This window comes from Apus apus, chromosome Z, assembly GCF_020740795.1.
Source record: "Apus apus isolate bApuApu2 chromosome Z, bApuApu2.pri.cur, whole genome shotgun sequence".
NCBI classification, from domain to species: domain Eukaryota; kingdom Metazoa; phylum Chordata; class Aves; order Apodiformes; family Apodidae; genus Apus; species Apus apus.
In genome coordinates this window covers 15,712,151-15,734,006 of record NC_067312.1, presented here as the reverse complement: position 1 = coordinate 15,734,006, position 21,856 = coordinate 15,712,151, and the positions used below count along the sequence as shown (strand labels likewise).

The 21,856-nt window shown below is 42.8% G+C and overlaps 1 protein-coding gene across 2 annotated transcripts; it reads right to left on the bottom strand.

Moving 5' to 3' along the window:
* Positions 1-541: 541 nt before the first annotated feature.
* ZNF131 (zinc finger protein 131) lies at positions 542-16,412 on the bottom strand. Of its 2 annotated transcripts, XM_051643262.1 has the most exons (8): positions 16,326-16,412; positions 12,748-12,886; positions 11,352-11,453; positions 10,394-10,538; positions 8,001-8,358; positions 7,676-7,898; positions 4,826-4,956; positions 542-2,735 (listed from the first exon to the last, which is right to left on the bottom strand). In XM_051643262.1, the coding sequence occupies exons 2-8, from the start codon at positions 12,869-12,871 to the stop codon at positions 2,088-2,090; spliced, it is 1,731 nt and encodes a 576-aa protein (XP_051499222.1). In that variant the 5' UTR covers positions 12,872-12,886; positions 16,326-16,412; the 3' UTR covers positions 542-2,087. The 2 variants fall into 2 exon arrangements, with proteins under 2 accessions (XP_051499222.1, XP_051499224.1); XM_051643264.1 differs by lacking the exons at positions 10,394-10,538; positions 11,352-11,453; positions 12,748-12,886; positions 16,326-16,412 and having other exon boundaries at positions 7,994-8,052.
* Between the last annotated feature and the right edge of the window lie 5,444 nt (positions 16,413-21,856).

Below are 21,856 nucleotides of genomic sequence, written 5' to 3'. Positions count from 1 at the left end.
GGAGGGGCTTGCTCGTGGCCCCACAGTGCTCTCACCCAGGCTCAGTGAGGCTGGATGGGGCAGCACCGGGCACAACAGTGTCTTACCTCACCTACCAAATTAGTGAACTGTTGTTGAAAAGGGAAGATAAAGCACAACAAAGAAATTAGCCCCGCTGTGCTTACCAAGCCACAGTCCTGCTACCAATACCACATAACTGCTCAATTTACATTGGACTTAAATTACCTGAAAGTTAGTTTAATTGGTTAGACACACAGGCAGACTGTTCCTTTAACTCCACAGATGCAGATCTTGTGTATATATGTATATATGCACAAAGACTTCAATAATTAGAGTTCCACAGCTAAGCAAGCAGGCCTCTTCCCTCTGTGTTATCGAAAGACAAGCTTCATATCAGAAGCCAGGTATTAAATACAATAGCCAGCTTTTACTTAATGATTATTATTGAGCCACATTCTTCCATCTGCACAAGAATGTCATCACATACTACTTGTACCTCAAAAAACACAAAACATCATTAAAAAGAATGAAGTTACATTAATAAAATTGTTTGAAATTTTAATTGAGATCCATGTTTGTTTTGCAACAGTTTCTCATGATGAAACACAAGAATAATTTTGAATGAGACTAAATAAAAGCACAAATCCTATAAAATAAGTCTACATTTGTAGAAGACTGAGCAGAAAAGCCTGATGTTAACTAAGATCTACCAGATTACCAAAAGCATTAGGGGAATGTCCTTGCAAAAATTCCTCCCTTCAGTTAAGGCTTTGAAAATAGCTTTTCAGAAGTATGGAGGCACCTCTAATCTCAAGGCAATAATTGAGAATTAGAAGTCCTAAGCATCCTTAAATGTAGATCTAGATGATTATTTTCTAAACAAATCTAACTTTACAGTAAAGACCTATTAATCTCATTAAAAAGAAGAGTGATTATTACCACTGGGAGCTGACACTGTAATTGTCAGTCACTCCGTTGTTCCTAATTTATTGGATGACACAAATAATGCAACTTTTCATGGTTGGTATTGGTTTATTGTCTAATATTGATTATTTACATGCCTACTTTTCAATCCACATTTTAGCACTCATACCTATGGCTTTTATTTTTATGTTTAGCACATCTTTGTGTCAAGTGTCAGAATATAATTTCAAATAAACAAGAACCTGATATAGACAAGTCTTCTCTATATTTATGTTTCAACATACTCATTTTCAGAATTTAATTTCATTTATAAAAGAAGAGTCTGATGGTAGCTTTCTTGCTGCTTATGTTTACCACAGATTCTACCAAGCTTGTCTTAATGTTAAAATGTCCCTTTTAATATGTCCTACTGCCTCCACGTCGAATCTGTTTCCTCCCTCAACCTCCCACCTCTAAATTTAATGCAAAAACAAATAATAATAAAAAAAAATCAGTAGCTGACAATTTTAAGCAAAAATATAAAGCACTATAACATTACCTACATTGTCTTTTACTGAACTAGGTTTTTGAACACTCTAGGAACTTTGTGGAAATCTAACCAGTCAGAGTTGAAAAGGCACAGGACTTTTGTGCTCAGAGACCTCCAGCAACAATGTTTTTTCCCCAGCCTGCAAGTTAGGGACCGCTGCTCAGGTACAGCAAACAGTCTGATCCAAAATTCACAGGTACTCAATTGCCACTTACAAGAGAATCCACTAGATTTTACTGATTCTTCTGCCACAGACACCGTGTAAATCTATAACAAGAGTTTGCTTCAATTGCAAGAAGAAAAGAGATGAAGTTAACTCTTATATATCCCCAGGGGTGGTGTAACAATGACAGAAGCAATTAACTATTAAAATCCTCAGAAAGCTGTCTGTGTTGGTGGTAGTTTCTCTTCCATGGTATTACATGAATGGAAAAGTTATTTTTCACATTTCAGACAAGTTTAGTTGTACACGAAGAAAACTAACTTTGGTCCACTCGCCCAGCTTCCGAAGGACAGCTTATTGGAAAAATGACCACTGGTGGTTCAAAAACCAATGTAAACGTTAACAAAAATAATTTGGTATTTCATCCCCAAAACTGCATAATGGCAGTATTTCTCCTAGTCATTCACCTTTTCACTCTGTGTGTCCACTAACTGTTTGTAACTCTTCAGCTTGTCCTTGTTCTTCCTTATCTGCATCATTGACTTGATTAGGTTCTTTTTCTTCTGCTTCCCCTTGATCAACACTTTCATATTCTACTTGTTCAAGGTCTGTTCCATCTATTAGTTCTGCCTGTACTTCTTCCATCTGTATTTGATTTACATGCCCAACATGTAACTGCTCCACATGAACTTCAGCACCCTGTTCAGTCTGGATGTGTTCAACTTCCAAGTAACTAATTTGCACCTGTTCTTGAAGTTCATCTATTTGTGTGCCTTTCACTTGATTGTCCTGTATGACATCCTGATGCATCTGTTCCACAGTTACCTGTGCAGGATCCACTTGTACCTGAATTACTGGTAGAACATGGACTTGCTCCACTTGTTCTATGATAGTCATTGATGTTACTGGCTCAGCTTCCACAGTTTCCACTGGAAGCTCTTTCCACTCTTCTGTAACTATTCGTTCTGCAATATTGTGCATTTCTTTGAGATGTCTTCTCAGCTCACTGCCTTGCATAAACCACAAATCACATAAGGTGCAGTGGTTCGGTTTGTCACCAGTGTGTATCACCAAGTGATCTTTGAATTGATCCCAGCTGTTAAACACGCTGTTGCAAACCTGAAACAAAAGACACAGGATGTTAAATGGAGCCAAGAGAACCAAGATAGAATAGTGCCTATTTCAGGTCACAGCTTCACACAGTGTAGCTTCTTGGTAATTGGATTAAAAAAAAAACAACATTGGAGGTAAAAGCTGATAAGTCAGCTCCAGGTGAACAAAAGAATTTATATTTATTGATTTTTAAAAAAGAGTGTGCTACTTCAAGTTGTGAATGCACAACATATCTACAAGATTTATGAGTCAGTACAGTATTTGAAAGTTTTATTAATTCAACCTTATCTGAAATTCACATACAGTATCATGCCCAGTAGATTTCTGGTGTTTTGTGTGGAAAGCTATTTCTGTAATAATACTGTACAACAAAAGTAATACAAACTGTCCTTTTACTGAAGTTCTATGTGCAGTACTGCTACCCAGCTTTTCCTTATCAGCTCTCACTTGCTCATCGCATTGTGGGGTCTCACTGGCTAGACTGAATTATCCCATTTTGCCATTTCAATAAAACATTTTACTGATTTCAGCAGAAAAAAAGTCTCTAAACACTTCAACATTTTAATTCTTTTCCAGCTTAAAGTACTGCCTCGACTGCAGACACACTATGTTCACAAAGCACATGAGCACACTTCCTTCCCTTCAGCTGGCACCGAGGTAAGTAGCCTGAAAACACACAGAGACTCCAGAAACTAATGAGGTGTCAGGGTAGAAGAGGGAGAAGACTGGGGTCAAGTCAGGCTCAGAGTAAAGAAACAAGAGTCTTTGTCTATGCAATTGTTCTTGCCTGCAGGAAGCTGCAAAGAATACATTTCAGCACTCATTCACTGCTGGCAAATAGTTTTGAAACCAAGTGTTCCATCTCCTCATAATTTTCAGCAACAGCACAGAAGGATGATGGAGTATGTCATAGGGACTAACTCAAGAACAGGTCTCTCTAGTGGAGCTAAGTATCTCCATTTTGCTGTTGAAGTCTGGTTTGTGATGCTAGTGCCAGGTTTGGCTTTTATTTTTCCCCAGGCTCATGCTATAGAAAGAAGTTGCACATACACATCTTAGAAGACGAATCTTACAGATAAACACTCAAAATTACTGAGGCATACATAAAGATAATGACTATTGGTAATGCCCAAGCACTTGTTCAACTTTGTGCTACACAATAATTCTCATATTCAGAACAAACTTATCTTTAAGACAGAGGTATGCTCTCAAGAGTTAACCTCAGACTAGCATAATAAGCAAATGATGCAACAGCATCAGTGAAATGTATGATTGAATGGTTCACTAGGAACACAAAATTAATTAATCTCCTGCAGTATTCAATGCTTTCTATGAATAAGATCACTCTCTCTTTTGGAAAAATAAAGCAGATATCCACCAGTCTTCTTCCCTACTGAACCCAGTTTAACCTCAAAGCACAGCATTCTGTAAACTGAATAGGGTAAGAGCAGAGGAAAGAAAGTAAGGGAAGAGAAGGAGGAAAGAATGCTGTTGTATTTTCTAGCTTTTCAGAATCATCTCTTAACAGCTAAGTAAGCCTTATCTGAACAGCTTGTCAAATGTCATTTACATATAGTGACCAAATACCCTAGGTATCCATCCACAGCATTTATATTTGCTTAAAAGACATTACAGATTGTCGTTGTAAGTTGAAATTACTTTCCAGACAAAGTCAAAATATTGGGTATCAAACAGAAGAACAATAAAATAAGAAATAAAATAGTACTTTGTATTTTGGACTTTAATGAAGCATGCTCACAAGCAGGGCAAGGCCTAGGTCAGTGTATCAAGAGCCTTGAAAAGGAAAGAAAAAGGTTGGTAAAATGCAGATGAACACTTAGCTACCTATAAGAATCTCTCTGATTAGAAGTATTATGAGGCTCCATACAGGCAATTCCCTATTTTAGATGGAATTATTTAGATACAAGTATTTATCTGCATGTCATGGTTGAATGTGATCCTTATATTTATTTTATTAAAGTAGCTCTTGGAGACATAAGCCCATACTCGTTGTCTTTCCTGCTCAATACTCCCACACTTTCTCAGCACAGGAAGGAGTTTTTACCGCCTCAGACCTTGCTGCTTCCATTACCTACCTGACATTCATACAGCTTCTTTCTTCCCTTTTTAGCTCCAGCTCCAGACTGACAGGCTGTCAGGTGACATTTGAGCGTGCTATTCCTGGCAAAACGTTCATGGCAGTTTGGACATTCAAACGGCTTTTCACCTATTAAGAAAAATACAGGGATTTGTAAGTGCATAAAACCAGCTAGTTTTCTGTCAGCTCTCTTCCTCCTCTGTCTACCTTTTGTGTAGCTTGATAAATATGCTGTAAAGATGCGGCCAACTTCCTTCCTACAGAGGAAGAGCAAGACATTCTGTGTAAACTTTATGTAAAAAAAAGGTAAAAAAACTATTGTGGAGTCTTAAGTCTCATATAGAAAAAAATACAATGTAACAATTACCAGTGCTATTTACAGTACATTTAGGACATTTGAGTACTATTCTGATGAAGTATCTTTAAAGAAACAGCAGCTATTTCTCTCGTTTCGTCTGATAATATTTACAATTACAGAATCAACATTAGTAAACATACAAAGTAACACAGTAAAAGAAGGTATTTAAGTAATACAAAGTTTTCTTTTCCAGAACAGTAACAGCCTAGGATTGAGAGTTGAGACTGAGCTCCAGGAAAAGCTGGTATGGAATGACCAGCAAATAACAAAGTATCACTATTAAATTAACAAAAAACACCCACCCCCCAAAAAAAAATACAAGGAAGATAAGGCACAGATGGACATAAATGGGCACAAGCAAGATAAATATTCCTTTCAGTTGCACCACTTCAGTTCAAACCTGGTACCAAACATAGAAGTCAGCTAAGGACAACAGCAGGGAAGGCTGAAAACAGGCCATTTTCTCTTTTTCATGCAAAGTAGTATATTGGTTGTTACTGTCATCAAGTAGTAACAAAGAAAAACTGGTGTCTCTATTTACTAATTTCACATGCACAAACATAATGAAATTCAAGGAAATTAAAGTACAAAAATTAGGAGCAGTGCGTTTCTTTTGAAAGTCTGATAATTAATCTGTGGAATTCCTGACATCAACATCATTACTGAAACAAACAGCTTAATGAACTCCAAAAGAGGCTGAGACATTTCAGTGAATAAAACAAGAATCTCTTCTCACTAGTTTAAAAGCCTGCATTTCCAGGAATGCAGGAGTTACTGGCTATTGAGATGGAAAGCAAATAAATTTGTATTTTCAGAAATACAGATACTCAGAAGTTCCTCATTGGTTTTTCAAAAGAAATCCACAAGTAGCCTATAGTTCCCACCTAAAAACTGCAGCAAAACATTAAATGGTGGGAACATTTCCCTTACTGGTTACAGAATGCTATGTTTTTGGAGACTTGTACATGTAATGCACAGGATGCTGAAATGCCAAATCTTGGAGGTCAAAAAGCATGGACTTTGCCCAAGCAACCAACGGATACTTCAGAGCATTCAACACTGCTGCAGAGAACTCAGAACTTTAAAAGCCTTTGGCTGAATGGGAGTTTTTCCACTCACTTTAGGAGACCACAGTTAAATGGTAGTACGCAGTTTGATTTCCAGCTTAAAGCTTTCAAAAATTGTAAGCAAGAAGTAATTAGATTCCATGTGTGATGCTTGTTTTATCAATATATATTTAGATAGTATTCTGTATCTCCTGTGATATGCTAAGTTGCTTTATCCCCAAAATCCTTCATTGCAACAGCAACCACTGTACTGTGATACTTGGGTTATCTGTTAAACTGACACAAACTTTTCTCTGAAAAGACCTCTGCAAAGTAGCTTGCATTTGGACTGCTCACAATGGAGAAATACTCCTTGTTTCACAGGGGATAGGATTTTCCAAAAACTGTTTATAAATGGCACCTTTAAGAGGCTATTTGGAATAGATTAGACACACGTCGTATCAATACTTGGGAGCCTCATACACAGACAAAAAGAAATTAACATTAAAAGGCTTTAACAATAAAAAGAAGCTGCAAAAGAAACAGGGCTGCTATCCTGCATTAAATTCTCACTGATTACTCATGACTGACATATTAAACAAAAACATCTGGAAGATGTTTATTTTAGGACCACATACATTTTACATTCAGTTATCAGTATAATGCTCAGTATCTATTTGGATAGTAGACTTCTCAGTGAGATGAAGCAGCATCTTAGCCTCCCATATTAGAAAGAATGAGCACAAGTCATTTTATACTCAGAAGATGCCACCCAGATCTCGAAGAGGCAGATTTCGCAGTAAAAAAAAAAAAAGTGTCCTGTAGTCACTAGAAATGTTTTCCTGCATTAATTAGCAAAGAAAAAGAAAATCACAGATGAGAGGTCAAGGGCATGGGTGAAACTTTTCAAACCTGGTGGTACAAGAGAGAATTGTTAGGGGGTATTTCGTGCCTAGTACATTAATAGGCATTTGCTCAGAAGTTCTGTGAGATTCTACAACTCCATAAAGAAGACCTCTAAGCAGTATTCCACTGAGAATCTCACAGTTTAGATTATATTTCAGCAGAAACATTTACTAGTAGAACTATGAAAATGAAAGTAGTTCCTTGGTTTGGTACTTTTGAAGAAGGAAATGCCTTAAGAAACGGTTTTGAAAAAATTGTTAAGATTGAATAGACTCAAGAGCGAAGCTTCATTAGTGCCTTCTGGTTTTAGGTGGCTATTTTAACCACGTCAGTCCCTCAAAAGCTTGCATCAGTGAAAAACAAAATAAATTAACAAAGAAAAAGACAAACCAGCATTTTGGTTGTAACTAGAAGCAAAGTATTTCAAGCACTTAGGACTCGTGGTCTTTTCAGCATATTCTCTATTTACCCAAAACATGCAAAAACCCCAGATGCTAGAGCCGAGGCCACCGGGACAGGACTACAGCAGTGCTCTTACCTGTGTGCTTCCGGAGGTGCTCTTTAAAATGTCCAAAGTGGTCAAACTGCTTATCACAGTACTGGCATATATGTATTTTTTTGCCAGGTCTTTGCTTCTTGCTGGCACCACCTTCATCAAGGTGGTAACAGGTGAGATGCTGTTTCAAAGCACTCTCTCGTAGGTACCTTTTATTGCATATGTCACACTTGTAACTCTCAGTAGAGTGTGTTTTCATGTGTTCCTTAAAATGGTAAAACAATTTAAACGAACGGTTACATTTCTCACAGTGGAATAAATTGTTCACGTGTGACAGCTGAAGTTCCACAATTTCAATACCTTCTACCTGTTTGCATGAGGGATCAGTTGCATTATCACCTTCTTCTTGGATCTGGCATTTTCTCTCTCCCTGACGATACTTGCTGGTGATATCTGCCAAAAGAGCCAGAGCAGATTCATCTGATGTACCTGTTGTCTGTATATACTTTATGGATTGGTCTGCAGAAGCCACTTCTTCAAGGGTTTCAATGCTGTCCTCTTCCACTTCAATCGTCCCTTCAGCAATCTCAACCTCAATTTCAACAGGCTCTGCAGATGGCAGTGTTTCTGTGATAACGTTAGAAGTTTCAGCTATCTTCCTCTTTTTTGGTTTATTTTTACCTTGTGCTTGATTTGATTCTAAAGGTGATGAATTTTCTTTGTTCCTGTAAAGCATTTTTATAAACAAGGTTAAGATCCATAATCACTGGTGTAAGAATTCCTGCCTGAGCTTCTGCCATAAACACTCTAGTTACTTCTCAGAGAAGCTGAATGATGAAAGACCACATAACCTGTGTGCATGTCAGAAGATAATTTTTCCTTAATCTATACTCCTTAGAGGTGTAAAACAGCATGATTAAGGCTGCAGAGCCTTTGACATAAGGTTTCTCAAGTGTTTTAAGTAACTCTGCTTAAATGATACAAGCACCTATCAAGAAGAAAGGCCAGTTAACTAGTGACGTAAGTTTATCTAATAAACTTGTGAAATTCTGTACTTGGAAAGAAAAACTCCCTGTACCAAGGAGCTCTTGGCCTGTCTACTCAGAAATAGTATTCAAGTTCTTCTACACTATTCATCCCTTAAGCTCTGGAGGGTGTGCAATTGCCTGCAGCACTTACAGCTTGTTAGAAAACACTACAGCTGTGGCTTCTTCACCCAATGGCTACTGTAACATCTCATACTTCACACCTGACAGCCGAGGTAAAAGTAAAAGCCACTGGGATGTGGGAAGAGTATTCTAGCTTAATTTTCTCAGCTTAAAATACAACTCCCAGCTCTGCTCAGGTTCTTCCTACATCACCCACCCAACTCCTTTGCTCCGAGATGTCAGGACAGCATCTCAAAACAATCTCAAACATGGGCAGAAATGAGCAGGCCAATGCTTTCAAGTCACACACTCAAGATGCACGTACACACTGGAGGTTTTACTACTGATTAGCTGTTTAGAAAATGAATCCTGGTTCAACAGCTCTGCCAATGTACACTGACTCAAAATGATACTGATTAGAACATACTTTTTCAGTTTCGGGTTTCTTTTTAAACTCCTCAAGTAGACAGCTAGGGTCTGCCTTTTTTCCTTAATCATAAAAAAACAAGATTTTGGTGGTGCCACACTTAATAATGTCAAAAAAAAGGTGTTTGTGATGCTGTAGTGTAGGAGAAACGCACAATTCCATATCTTTCCTATTAAAAAAAAATACATACTTATCCAGCTCTACTGTCAATCTACAGAATTAGCACAGAATAAGTTAATTCAGAAATAAATGCTGATGTTGAAAACCAGGTTTCCAGTATATTGTGTAATGGAGGTTTTTTTAAAGCAAAATGTTATCTGCCTACTAAAGGAACTTGGGGCCAATGCCACTCTCCTTGGCTAGTGTATGTATGGGGAGACAAAAAAGAAGCAAGTCTTTCCTCAGCCTGAATGCCAACACTTTCAGCAGGCCTAGAAGAGAAAGCAAAAGTCACTGTAATGCTGGGACCATTTATTGCCCCTTCCTCTGCTTCATACTGACAGAACAGTGTAGCATCCAGAATGAATTAGAAAGTGACATCACTTTGTGGAAGTGCAGGAAGGGAAAGACAAACAGCATGACAGTCCTGCCACTTGCTTGTCTCAGGATGGAGTTTGGCCATGGAGTACAGTTCCTGGTACTGGATAAATAGCACCACAGCAACATTTGATTGAGCATTGGCCCCATATAAAACTGATTATAAGTCACATTCATTCAAGGATTTTGAGAGGTTAATTTTGCAGCAAGAAATTCTAAGACCACTCCTTATTGTCTCAGAAATAGTGGAAAGCTGCATGAAATCAGAACACTAGCACAAATTCGTTACTGTGGTCTAATTGCCTGAGGAGGCACCTAGTGACTGTACACGCAGCTGTCAATCAGGCATGGGCAGTCAGCACAGAGACCTGGTACCAGTTACCACAAAGTCACAGCCCTACAATGTCTGCAACATCTACCAGCCATGCCACTCGTCACCGAGTTCCAGACCAAAGACTGTGACATTCATTTTTTAGCTTTTATAATTCTGACCCACAGATTATAGTAGAAGAGCATATGGTCCCACACAAGGTTCAGAAGGTTCCAGGATAAGGAAGAGCACTGCCAAGTCCTGGCAGCCAACTCTCACAAGAGGATTCTTGTGACTACATTTCAGTGTTGGGAATAAAAAGAGGTTTATGTGCTTACCTGATTTCAAGAGCTTTGATAGCTTCTAACATCTGTAGATACTCAGCTGCTTTCCAAACATCATTTGCTTCTTCCTCACCTTGGACCATTAGTTTTGCTGTATAGGTGAACTCAATCAGGTGACGAAATGCCATGTTACTTACACCTACACACAGGCAAGGAAAACAACAGTTTAATTTAGCACTTCCTCTGTCTCACCTATCTGATGAACCTTGCACACTGGCCTGCTCACCATTTTGCTCGGAGTATTATAGCTGCCAGTTTCATAAAGACGAAACCCTTAAGAAGGCCTACATTGGAATAAAATGTGTACTATAGAAACATGTGAATCTGGAAAAATTAGAGAGTTATATCATGACAAACATAAAAGAATAAGGTGGACATAAAACTGTTTGAATAATAAAAAGGACTAAATACAAAAATACAATCTCTCATGAGAGCAAGTTACTGGAGAATGAAACACTGCTTCAGGAATTTGTTCCCTGCCTACTAGGAAAGTACTTGTCTGTGTCTATCCTGCTCTTGTACCCCAGCCAAGGCATCTGTCATTGGCTATCAGTGGCAGACTTTTTCATCTGACCAGAATGGCTGTTGTCAGGGAAAGTTTGTATGTCATCTGCTAGTGCTAAAACAGACACAGTTTGCCTGACCTCCATTAGCCATGTACTGAGGGGAAGAAAAAAAGAAAAAAAAGAAAAAAGAAAAGGAAAAAAACCACCCAGAGAACTTCACATTTTCCCTTCCAAAAGATACAGATAAATACTGTTCTTTTTAGTTTTCCTTCAGGGGAAATTTTTTCTCCAGAGGTGTTAGCTGCCTCAGAAGAGTTCAGGGGCTGAAATCTGGAAAGCTAATTTCTATGACCCAGTATGCATGCAAGCCTGTACCAAGGATACTGCATTAATTTCCAGCTTGGGCACACAACTCTGAAGGTTTTTATTTGCACAAATCAGATTACCTTCAATCTCCACCAACGGCTCCTGAGTGAAATCTTGGAAGAATTTGTAGAAGAACTGGCTACAGGCAGCAAGAACAGCCTTATGAGCTTTGAAATGGTGACCTACGGAGACAAAGATTTTGGTTTAGGACAACAGCTTCCTCACTCATAGTGCAGAATAAGTGCGGATGCAGAAAAGAGAACACACAGTCCACAAATCCATTCCAGCAGCACAGTCACTTAGTATGTCTCCTTGCAACACAGGACACTACTGCAGCTAGCCTGTGCCATCCTGTGCAGCCCCTTGCTGACACTGCAACTCAACCAGATGGAGGACTCACTATTTCAGTTATGGAAAATTCCTATGCAAACATTTTCCTGCATGTCTTGGCCTGAGCTGTCAGGTTTTACCCAGGTTCTCCTTGTTTTTTGTTGCTCTTACAGACTGATGCATTTTATCACAACTTCTGCCAGCATAAATATTGCTGCAGAACAAAAGCAATTTTGCTCTGTTCTTTCTGTTTTCCAGACTGTGTATTCCGTATTACTGTGTTGCCTTCTTCCTGGCACAGGAATGAACATTCATGAGGCTCCACAGGACAGAGATGAGAGAAACAACACAGACTAGAACTTACTTTTTTTGTTGCTAGAATTTGTTTACTTTTTTCTAATGCAGGTTCTGTAGGATCCTTTCCCTTCAACTGAGTTCTTGCCGTCCTTTTAAAGATCAGCTGATACTCCTTTAGCTAAGTCTGCCCTAATGGACACTGCCTATCTCTCTTGAAGTCCCCATCTCTTCCAAGAGATGTCTGGGCTAAGAAGCAATCTTAGGTGATCTACCCAACACCACCTTTTCTAAAGAGATAATAAACACTTTTATATCCATCATCCTTTTAAATTAATACTTCTGTCCTTAGAACACATATAAAAAGAAAAGTGAGTGATTCTACCCTATTTTAACTATATAATAGTAGGCAGACACCAGAGCAGCATGGAGTAATTCTTCTTTCAAGGTGGGTTTTTTTGTTGTGGTTTTGTTTTTTTTGTTTGTTTGCATGCTTTAAATACAATATTTGTACAAGTTCTCTGCATGCAAACAGCCAGCTCAAGTTAGGCAAAAATATTTTAACAACATTTTGGAAATCTTTAGACAGCATATTAAACACCACACAGTAGTTTCAAAGTGGGCTTCTCTCTGGAAATATTTAGCCCCTTTTGCAGAAGCAAAATTATTCATCACTGCTGGAGATTCTGTTCATCCCAAGATTTTAAATTAAATTCTGCGAGCAACCTGCATGCCAGTACAGAACCAAGGATGTGCTGGCAGCCCAGTCTGACAGCTGATCTGTGACAAACCCAGCAGCTTCCCAGCACAGCTTTCAGAATCCTCTGTGCAACAGCTCAGGTCTGTACTTACCATCGACTATCAGAGTGATATCTGTAAACTGGTCCTGCTCACGTTGCTCATTCAGTCTATCCAAAATAACTTTATAGTGCTCAGGGAATTCTTGGATATACTCCATTGTTTCTTCAGCTTCCATGGTGAAAGGATTATCCTGCAAAAGATGTGTATGAGTAAGAACACTGCACTTGGTAAATACTATGCACAGTCAGGTTAATATACAAATATGAACTAACTAGTACTTTTCAGGGACTACAAAACCAAAAGAAACACTAAACTGTCTTAGTAACAGGTTTATCTGATTTTAGCTGATGGGTAGGGAATGGTAGAATTAATGACATGGAACATTTCCTTACTTACACATGTGAAGAAATAGTCAAAGGGAGTAAGAACTTCTTAATTCTACATATTCAGCAGGGACACAATTTCCTCAAAGAAAGCACTGCATCTCCACAGCTAACTATTCAACACCACCAAAGGACCTTAATGTCAGATGCTTTATACAGCTGCTTCTTGCAATTCTACCAGTCCACTTGGTGGAGGAACAGTTCTTACGGCTTTCATATTAAAGTCCCATTTTGCACATAGAGAACACAGGGCATTTACTTAATCTAAATAAAGATGTAATAAAGTAGCACTTTTCTGCTTCCAAGTACATAGGAGTTGCCAGGGATTTAATGTGCTGTCACACCCAAGAGCAAAGATCATTTTATCCACCCAGCCTACTTACACTTCTTTCCCTGCATGGCGAAATACTCTTTGCCAGCCTTTTGAAAGAGACATATGCTTGTAATCTGATAGCCCTTCCTCCCCTACTTAAACAGTAGACATAGCTGGGATCAGACTCGCAGAGGTCCTCAAACCTGAGGAGATTTAGGAGAACTCTGTGCCTGTAGATAAGGTGCAGATGCTAGTCTGCTGCTTATGCAAAAAAACCTCTGGAGAGAGTTCAAGTGCTTCAATGAAAGCATTTCATAAATTAACTCCAGGCAAAATAACTTCAGATCTGTGCAGCAGCAGTCATCTCCAGCTCCCAGTTCATGTGGCTCACACTCAGAATGCCGCAAATTAAAAAGAAACATTGTTTCTTTTCACATTACAACTCCCTTTGAAGAACGTGGGGTTTCTGACTAGGGTTGAACGAATCTTTAAGGAGCTAGAGACATCTTCCCTTCACTGTATTGTTGTACTCGGTATGAACAAAAGGACGGAAGTAAGCTGAGCCACTTTGTATCAAACCAAATGAATACAGACTGGCAATTTCTGATGTAGCAAGGAAGCAGTTTTCCTCAGAGTACTACAAAGACCCAGAGAGCAGGTGCTCTGTGACTTCTGGTGCAGGTTCTTTTTGTGTGCAACTGGAACTGGAAAGTCCAGAGCCCTAAACTTCAGTGTACTGGCCACATGTGAGCTGATGCCAATGTCCTTGCTAACTGCCCCCTGTGGCTGTTTGCATTCTACCACACTTAAAACTAACACACATACTGGTCTATGGGACTTGACTGAAGTAGAGACGAGAATTAATTGCCTGATTATGATAAAAATGAAGTTACTTTCTTATGACTAACAGAAATCAAATAAAGGAAATTGTGAAATTCCTATCTTTACCACAAAGCACAATCTTTCTTGCCTATCAGAAGAAGTGGCTCATGGAGAAGTAATTGTGCCAAGGACATGAAAAAAAGAAGAGCAGAAGCAGCAGGTTACGGAAGTCTGCCTCTAAATGTTTGACACCTTTGTTGGCAACATGGACAGTGGGACTGAGTGCACAGTCAGCAAGTCTTCTGACAATATCGAGCTGTGTGGTGCAGTTGACACACTGGAGGGAAGGGAGGCCATCAAGTGGGACCTTTAGGGGTGGGCCTTAGAAAACTGCATGAAGCTCAACAGGGCCAAGTGCAAGGTCCTGCACCTGGGTGGGGGCAATCCCAAGCACAAATACAGGCTGGGCAGAGAATGGATTGAGAGCAGTCCTGAGGAGAAGGACTTGGAGATGTTGATGAGAAGCTCAACATAAGCCAGCAATGTGCACTCATCACCCAAAAAGCCAAACCAGTCTGGGCTGCACCGGATGAAGTGTGGCCAGCATGTCAAAGGAGGTGATTCTGCCCTTCTACTCTGCTCTCGTTGAGCCCCAGCTGGAGTATTGTGTCCAGCTCTGGAGTCCTCAACATAAGAAGGACATGGAGCTGTAGGAGCGAGTCCAGAGGAGGGCACTGAAGATGATCCGAGGGCTGGAGCACCTCTCCTATGAAGACTGGCAGAAAGAGTTGGGGTTGTTCAGCCTGGAGAAGAGAAGTCTTCAAGGAGACCCTATAGTGGCCTTCCAGTATCTGAAGGGGACATGGGAAAGCTGGGGAGGGACTTTTTACAAGAGCATGTAGCAAAAGGACATGTGTTAATGACTTAAAACTTGAAGAGGGGAGATTCAAGTTAAGACATTAGGGGGAAATTCTTCGCTATGGGAGTGGTGAGACACTGGAATGGGTTGCTCAGGAAGCTGTGAAAGACCAGGCTGGATGGGGCTCTGCGTAACCTGATCCTGCGCCCTGCCCAGGCACGGGGTTGGATCTAGATGATCTGTAAAGTTCTTTCCAGCCCAGACCATTCTAGGGTTCTGTTATTTCATATGAGGTGCATACCAGAGTTGCTTTTACGAATCAACCTCAGAGAAGCCATTTTATTGTAGCTACCCTACTGGGCTGCAACAGAAGCTGCTCACGTCTGAGGCACGCCGATGTCCCTGCCTGCGGGGCCCACGCACGAAGGCCGCGGGGCAGCGCAGCCTCGTGGCGGCCCAGCCGGCCCCGCGCAGCGGCCTCCGCGCTGCCCGAGCCGCCGCCAATGGCGCCGCAGCCGCCCCGTGACACGGGAACCGGGCGGGTGGGCCACACGGGCGGCCGCCTGCGGGCACCGCGGGGCGGGGAGGCCCTTGTGCCCTCTGCCGCGTGCCTGCCTCGCCAGCAACACCCGCCGGCCGAGGGCGCCCGCCCGCCCCGCCGCTGCGGGGAAGGCCTCGCTTCCGCTGAGGCGGTGCAGCGGGGGCCGGGGCAGAGCCCGGGACGGGGGCCGGAGCAGGGGCCGGAGCAGGGGCCGGGGCCTCTCTCAGCGCGCCCCGCCGCTGCCCCCCGGGGCCGCCCCGCCCCAGCATAGCCCGCAGCCCCTCCGCGGCCTACCCGCCCCCCGCCGCGCTCCCACTGGCGGGCGCCGCCGTCAGTCAAGGCGGGGCCGGCCAATCGCAGGGCGGGAGCAGAGCCTGCCCCTGGCCGGGCAGCCAATGAGCGCCCGCCGAGTGCCCGGGGCGGGCGAAGGCGGAAGGCCTGGCCAGCGCGGCCTGCCCGCCGGGCGCGGGCGCTGCGGGAGCGGGGCGGGCGGCGGGCGGCGGGCGCGAGGGTCCCGCGGGGGCAGCCCCGGGGAGGGGACGCGCCCGGTGCCCGCCCGGGCGGTGCGGGTGGCAGCCCCGCCGCCGCGCTAGTCCTCGTTACGTCATCAAAGCGCGCATTAAATCGATCCCTTTTCAATCCGCGGCCGGGCCGCGTCCCGGCGGGGCGGCTCCCCCGCGGGGTGGGGAGGCGATGCCGGCAGGTACTCACCGCAGCAGCGCCCGGCCCCGCCGCGCCCGCGCCGCCGTTGCCGCTTCCTGCTCCCAGCGCGCTGCAAAGCGGGGCGGGCGCCGGCCAATCGCGACTCGCATTCCCGGCCCGCACCGCGCCGGGAAGTGACGACACGCGCCCCTTCGCGCGGCCGGCGGGGCGGGACAGGGCGGGGCGGGGGGGCGCCCCGGGGCATGCTGGGAGTTGTAGTCCCGCGCCGCCGCGGGGCGGCACCGGGAGGCGAGCGGCGCGGGCCCCGCCCCCGCCCGCGGCTGGGCCCGGAGCTGGGCCCGGAGCTGGGCCCGGAGCTGGGCGGCCTCCCGGGCAGCCCCGCCGCGCCGTGACCCCGCGGGGCCGTGCGGGGAGCAGCCGGCAGGCCCCGCAGAGCCGCTGGGGTGTGTGGCTGCGGGCCCCGAGGAGGAGACAAGGCGCGAGCGGCCCCGGCCGCCCCCAGCCCCGCCGCCGCCCTGTGCCAGCGCTGGCAACACCGGGCGCGGGTTTCCTCCGCAAGGCCTCGCGGGGCATCCCGGGGCTTACCCGTCCCGATAAACCGGAGCTTGTCAGAACAGGCAGCGGGCCCGTCCCTCGGAGGCCTGTGTGCCAGGCACGGCTGCCACGTGCAGTGGCTGCGCGCTCCGAAGAGCTCGCCCAGCCCGGTCCTCCCAACCCGGGGTGTCTGAGCAGCCATCCCTCCCCGGCTGCCGGCCCGGCCCGCTCCCCGGGCCATGCCCGCCCTCCGCCGGGGCAGCGGGCGCCCGGGAAGCCCCGGCAGGCGTCCCAGGTGCGGATCCTGCATCAGGCCAAACGTGCCTGACGGACCTTCTGCCGAGTTCAGACTGGTTCTGATGTCTCCTCTCACACATAAGCTCCCAGGACTCGGTGCGGTGTTGTACAATACAGGAATGCAATAAGGTTTATCAACAGTGATGGTTTGTCGTGTAATATTAGAAAGTCTGAAGTCAAGTTCCTGTCACTTTTGGTTCCTCATGTTAGTGCTTCATGGCCTTGCTAGTGCTGTTGCTCTTGTTAGTGGGTCTGTTTAGGTACTTATTTTCAATCTAGGAGTTTTCTGCCACATCCATTCTTGTTTTCTGGTACATGGCAGTACATGAGGAACATTGATGCCTCCTACATTAAAAAAAATCTAAAGGTTAGCTGTAAACCATTAGAGGTCTAATTTTTAGTTAAAGAACTGTATCCAATAGCTTGTAATCAAAATTGAAATACTGCTGAAGTTACCCCTGTAGGACCAAAATGCGACACAAGAATTAAAAATTTCCATTCCAGCACCTTCTGCTTATCCAGACAGTGTTGCTTTTTTTTTAATTATTTTTTTTTAAATTTTTTATTTTCCAAAGCAAAATCATTTTTTTTCTGATCACTTGGGTTTGTTTTTTTACCATGGATCTTTCCATAGTGTTTCTTTCTTTTTTTTCCTATGATTTTGCTCTTCTGATTGTTCTGTCAGGGTAGATGGGAGCTTTTAAATGAATGGTTCCTAGTTAGTCCCAATGGCACTTAAAATACAAAATTACACTGATTGAACTAGAACTTTTCAGGTTCCCCTTTTCCCCTCATAAAAACGCGTGTGGTATTTCCTAGGACTACCTCTAGAATTTCTTAGTCATGTTACAAAACAATACAGTTTAGCGGTAAGTCTGAGAATAACCTGGTTTGTAGTGCATTTTATTTACACAAGGGGAAAAGTGTTAAGCAAACATCCCAATTACTGCCACCCATATGTCTAGGTCAACCTGTATTAGCCATTTGTATGGCTAAAAATTCACTATGTTTTTTTCCTTTTCCAGAATTACCTCAGTGACACTGTGGAGAAATCTGTATTCATGCAGATAACCTGATAAGCTGCCTGTACGTGACATTCAGCCAAGCTTGGGAATAATGCCCAAGTGTAGGTGCTGAGCAAGGCAGAGAACATTCAGCCAGGGTGAGTGCTGGCAGCCTGGCCCAGGAGGAGCTGGGAAGTAGCAAACAGACAAAAGCAAATACTAAGCCAATTGTAGAGAAGTGTGAATCATACCTTGATTAAAAAAACCACCCTCTTGTCTGAAGAAATGAAGTAACTAATAATGGGCAGATGTGAAACCCGAGACTTCAGAAGACATGTGTATGTGCAGGACTCAGCACAGAACTATTCCCCAAAAGCTGGTGATCCAGGTTATAAATGAAGGCCAAAAGGGACCATTAGCTTCTCTAGCTCGAGGCTGCCCACCTGGCAGCCTGCACCCAGCTTGGTGGAGAGCACTGACTGGCTCCCCAGACAGTTTTAAAAGCTGCTTAGCACATACGTTAGGTACCCAGATCTCCCACCAAGTTGTCCCAGAGTGGGACCACGTGATTCACCCAAGGAGGTGCAGAATTCAGGTGGCTCCGACACAGCCTTTCCTGGTCTCTTTTATTGAAACAAGTCTTAGGAAATCAGCTGCTCTTTCCTGTAGCAGTAGCAATCATTTCCAAGGAATCTCTGTATCATACGGCACAGCATGTCTCCATTGCACAACTCCTTGTTCTCTGCATGAAAGGGCTTTTCTGTCGTGCCTCGAGCAAGCCAGATGTGTGCTATTATGCAAGAGAAAAACATTTCTGGAGAGACCCTTTGGTAGGTGTGACTAGTGGAGCAACACCAGTGACTGTTTTATAAAGTTTTAAAGGAAAAATAACAGTGGGTTTTGCCTCTGGCAGCTGTTCTGTTAATCCTCCTCATCTCTTTACTATTTCAAGAAGGAAGGGAAGATACAAGAAGCTAACAAAAGCCATAACAGTAGTCGTAAGTGTGAAATGCGATGCTTGAAAACTGCAACATGGTGAATTCTGAATCAATGTCAAAAATCCTAAAACGTTACCTCTGTGAGTCAAAAAATGTCAGCTTGTTCCTTCCTTATCTTTGTATTCTCAGAGGAAAGGCACAGCTAGGACAGGATGTGCGTTAGTATCTGCGCAGTGTTATCTGCTACCCTACGTGCTCCACACCAAATCTTATCTACTCTGTGCAAGTTTCATATTTTTTGTGACCCCACACAGATCAGCTGACCAGTGAAATCAGGGAGATCAGTGTCTGGGAACACTGGAAGAGCAGGCGGTTGAATTCTAGCATTCTTATGCAAATATTTTCTTTCATATTATCTGGAAGAAGCAGCAAGTCTAAGGACTTAGGCTGTCTGTCAGTTTCATAAACCATAGTGATGTGGATTCTGCAGAACTGGGAGAAGCATGCCTAAAATAATTGCATAGTGGCTTAGTGCTTTCATAACAGTAAGTGTTAAGTACTTTGCTTTTTTTCCTTTTATGCCAGAATTCAGGGTCATAGAGTCATATAAGGGGTTCAGCTGAAGGGTCCTTTAAAGATCATCTAGTCCAGCTCCCAGTATAAATTCAGCATGCCTTGGCTAGGTCAGCACTTTTATGGGAAAACTCTTAAAGAAAACCTCTGTTTAAAAGTTACCTGTTTTAGTTGTTAAAAGAAATACTCACCATGCCATTTTTGTATGGGTATGCACTGTGTATCACAGGTAGAAATAACACACATACACATTGTTTACAAATCATTGTGTATGCAGATACTACCTCTTCAGAGGTAACACATGTTTTCACTAGCAAATCTTCTGTAACCTGATTTCAAAAATGTTTTGTGGGGTTTTTTGTGTAAGCAACACTGAACATAGAGCATCAGGATGTGTGAGGTGATTTTTATAGCTCTCATTAATAATCCATGGAAATCTACCGAGACTGGAAAGCATTCAAGCTAAACTGGCAGAAAACGTTTTGACCCAGTCCCCCATCAATGATGCACTTTCCTGTATTATACATGCAGAAATATTCACAGGTAATTTTAGATTACTCCTTCTTTCAGACCACACAACTTTCCTAGAAAACCAGAGACCTATGGGCTGTATTATTGTTGGCAGAAGTTATGTCTGACTGATAGGTTCATAAAATGTTCACTACAGATGAAAACTTCCTTGAGAACCTTGTGACAACCAGGGAAACATTCCACATGTCATTGAGATAACATTAAGAGCAATAAAACTTTGGAAAGTTGGGCAGCCTGGAAATAAATCGTCCCAGTATCTAGGGGAAGACTTGGTTGTAGGGGGACTAGGGGAAGGTGCTGGTTTTAACAGCACCTTAAGCAGCTACCAAAGCACATGTGCTGTGGAAAGAGCACCTGGCCTCTGTTTGTTCTCTCATTTCAGTTCTTAAGAACATTCTCATGCACGATACACACTGTAAACCTCAAACAGTGCCTGAGCCACAGACTGCATGATTATATGTCTGAACAACAGAGAATTAAGTCCTACATTTGGCTGCAGGACAACTAGGTTGATGAAATCCCACATGATCCTTTAATTACTTATTTTTTAACTTCCCTCGGGCACGTGTCTGTGTTAAAGAATCAACACAAATTTTATCATTAACTTAAAACATTTACAAGCAAAACTTCATGAAGTCCTTGGAAAAAGGGGAATATAATTAAAAAGCCTTTGTTGTTAATGATTACTTTTATTTCAGTCATAGGATCACTTATGCATTTAGTCTTCTAGTCTGCCTCTTCTTCTGAATTCCAGCTGGCTGTGCTGGGAGGAAGTGTTACTGCCATGACTTTTAAAGCACTGCAAGTTTTTCTCACTTCACATTCATATTTCGTTTCCTCTTCGTGAGCTCTTACAGGAAATCTGGCAGTGATCATGATGCAGGATCAGCACAAATCCTTACTTTTTTTAAACTTACTTTTTTTTTTTTTTTTTTTTTTTTTTTCCTGAGAAGAAGAAGTCAGAGAAATTCAGCTCAGCTTGCAGTTTAGAGTGCTGGTCAAAATACTGGTGGTCAAAGACAGGCTTAAGGACTGACCAGCTCTTCCAGTGTGAAAAGCTGACCCTGGGCTTTAATGGGGATACTACCACTGCCTTAAATCCAATTCTTAAGACTGTTACATGCCTGATATGTAAATAATAACTAGTATATAATACAAGTAATACATGGATAATATTTTGAACATGTCTTCCTGCCAAAAGACAGCCAGGAAAAAAATGAAAATAGAGGTGAGGATTTACCAAAGTAAAATGGCAGTGTGGGACTTATGTCTCCTGTAGTTCTACAAAAGTCCTTACAAATGCACAGCCGTGCAAACCTCTATTTACTGAAGAGATGCTGGGACATGGTATGATGACTGCTTTTTATTGTCAGGAGTAGGACTCACTTTCTTTTCAGGTTCCACCAGCTGAACCAGTGCTTTTGGAACGGGATGAGGAGACTCAAAAGTGGGTATTGCTGTTACTGCCTTTAATTAGAGAACAGACATGAAGCCTGTTTGGTGTGAATTTTCAGACAAGCCAAGAGGTCCATCCAAGTACGTATGAACATATGAAACAACAGAACTTCCATAGAAGGAACCAATAGTGGTTGCTTGAATTTTGTGGGCCAGTTTTTTTATTCTCATTCCTATTTGCAATGATGTGGAATAGTGTGATGTCTTGTTCAGGTGACTTTCAAGGTTGTCCTCAGACAAAACAACA

Excerpts from the sequence above, each read along its gene's own strand:
- ZNF131 (XM_051643262.1), bottom strand. The coding sequence starts at position 12,871 with ATGGAAGCTGAAGAAACAATGGAGTATATCCAAGAATTCCCTGAGCAC. Across the intron at positions 8,359-10,393 it reads ATCAAAGCTCTTGAAATCAG|GAACAAAGAAAATTCATCAC; the intron begins GTAAGCACATAA and ends AATGCTTTACAG. Across the intron at positions 7,899-8,000 it reads CTGATCCCTCATGCAAACAG|GAACACATGAAAACACACTC; the intron begins GTAGAAGGTATT and ends TACCATTTTAAG.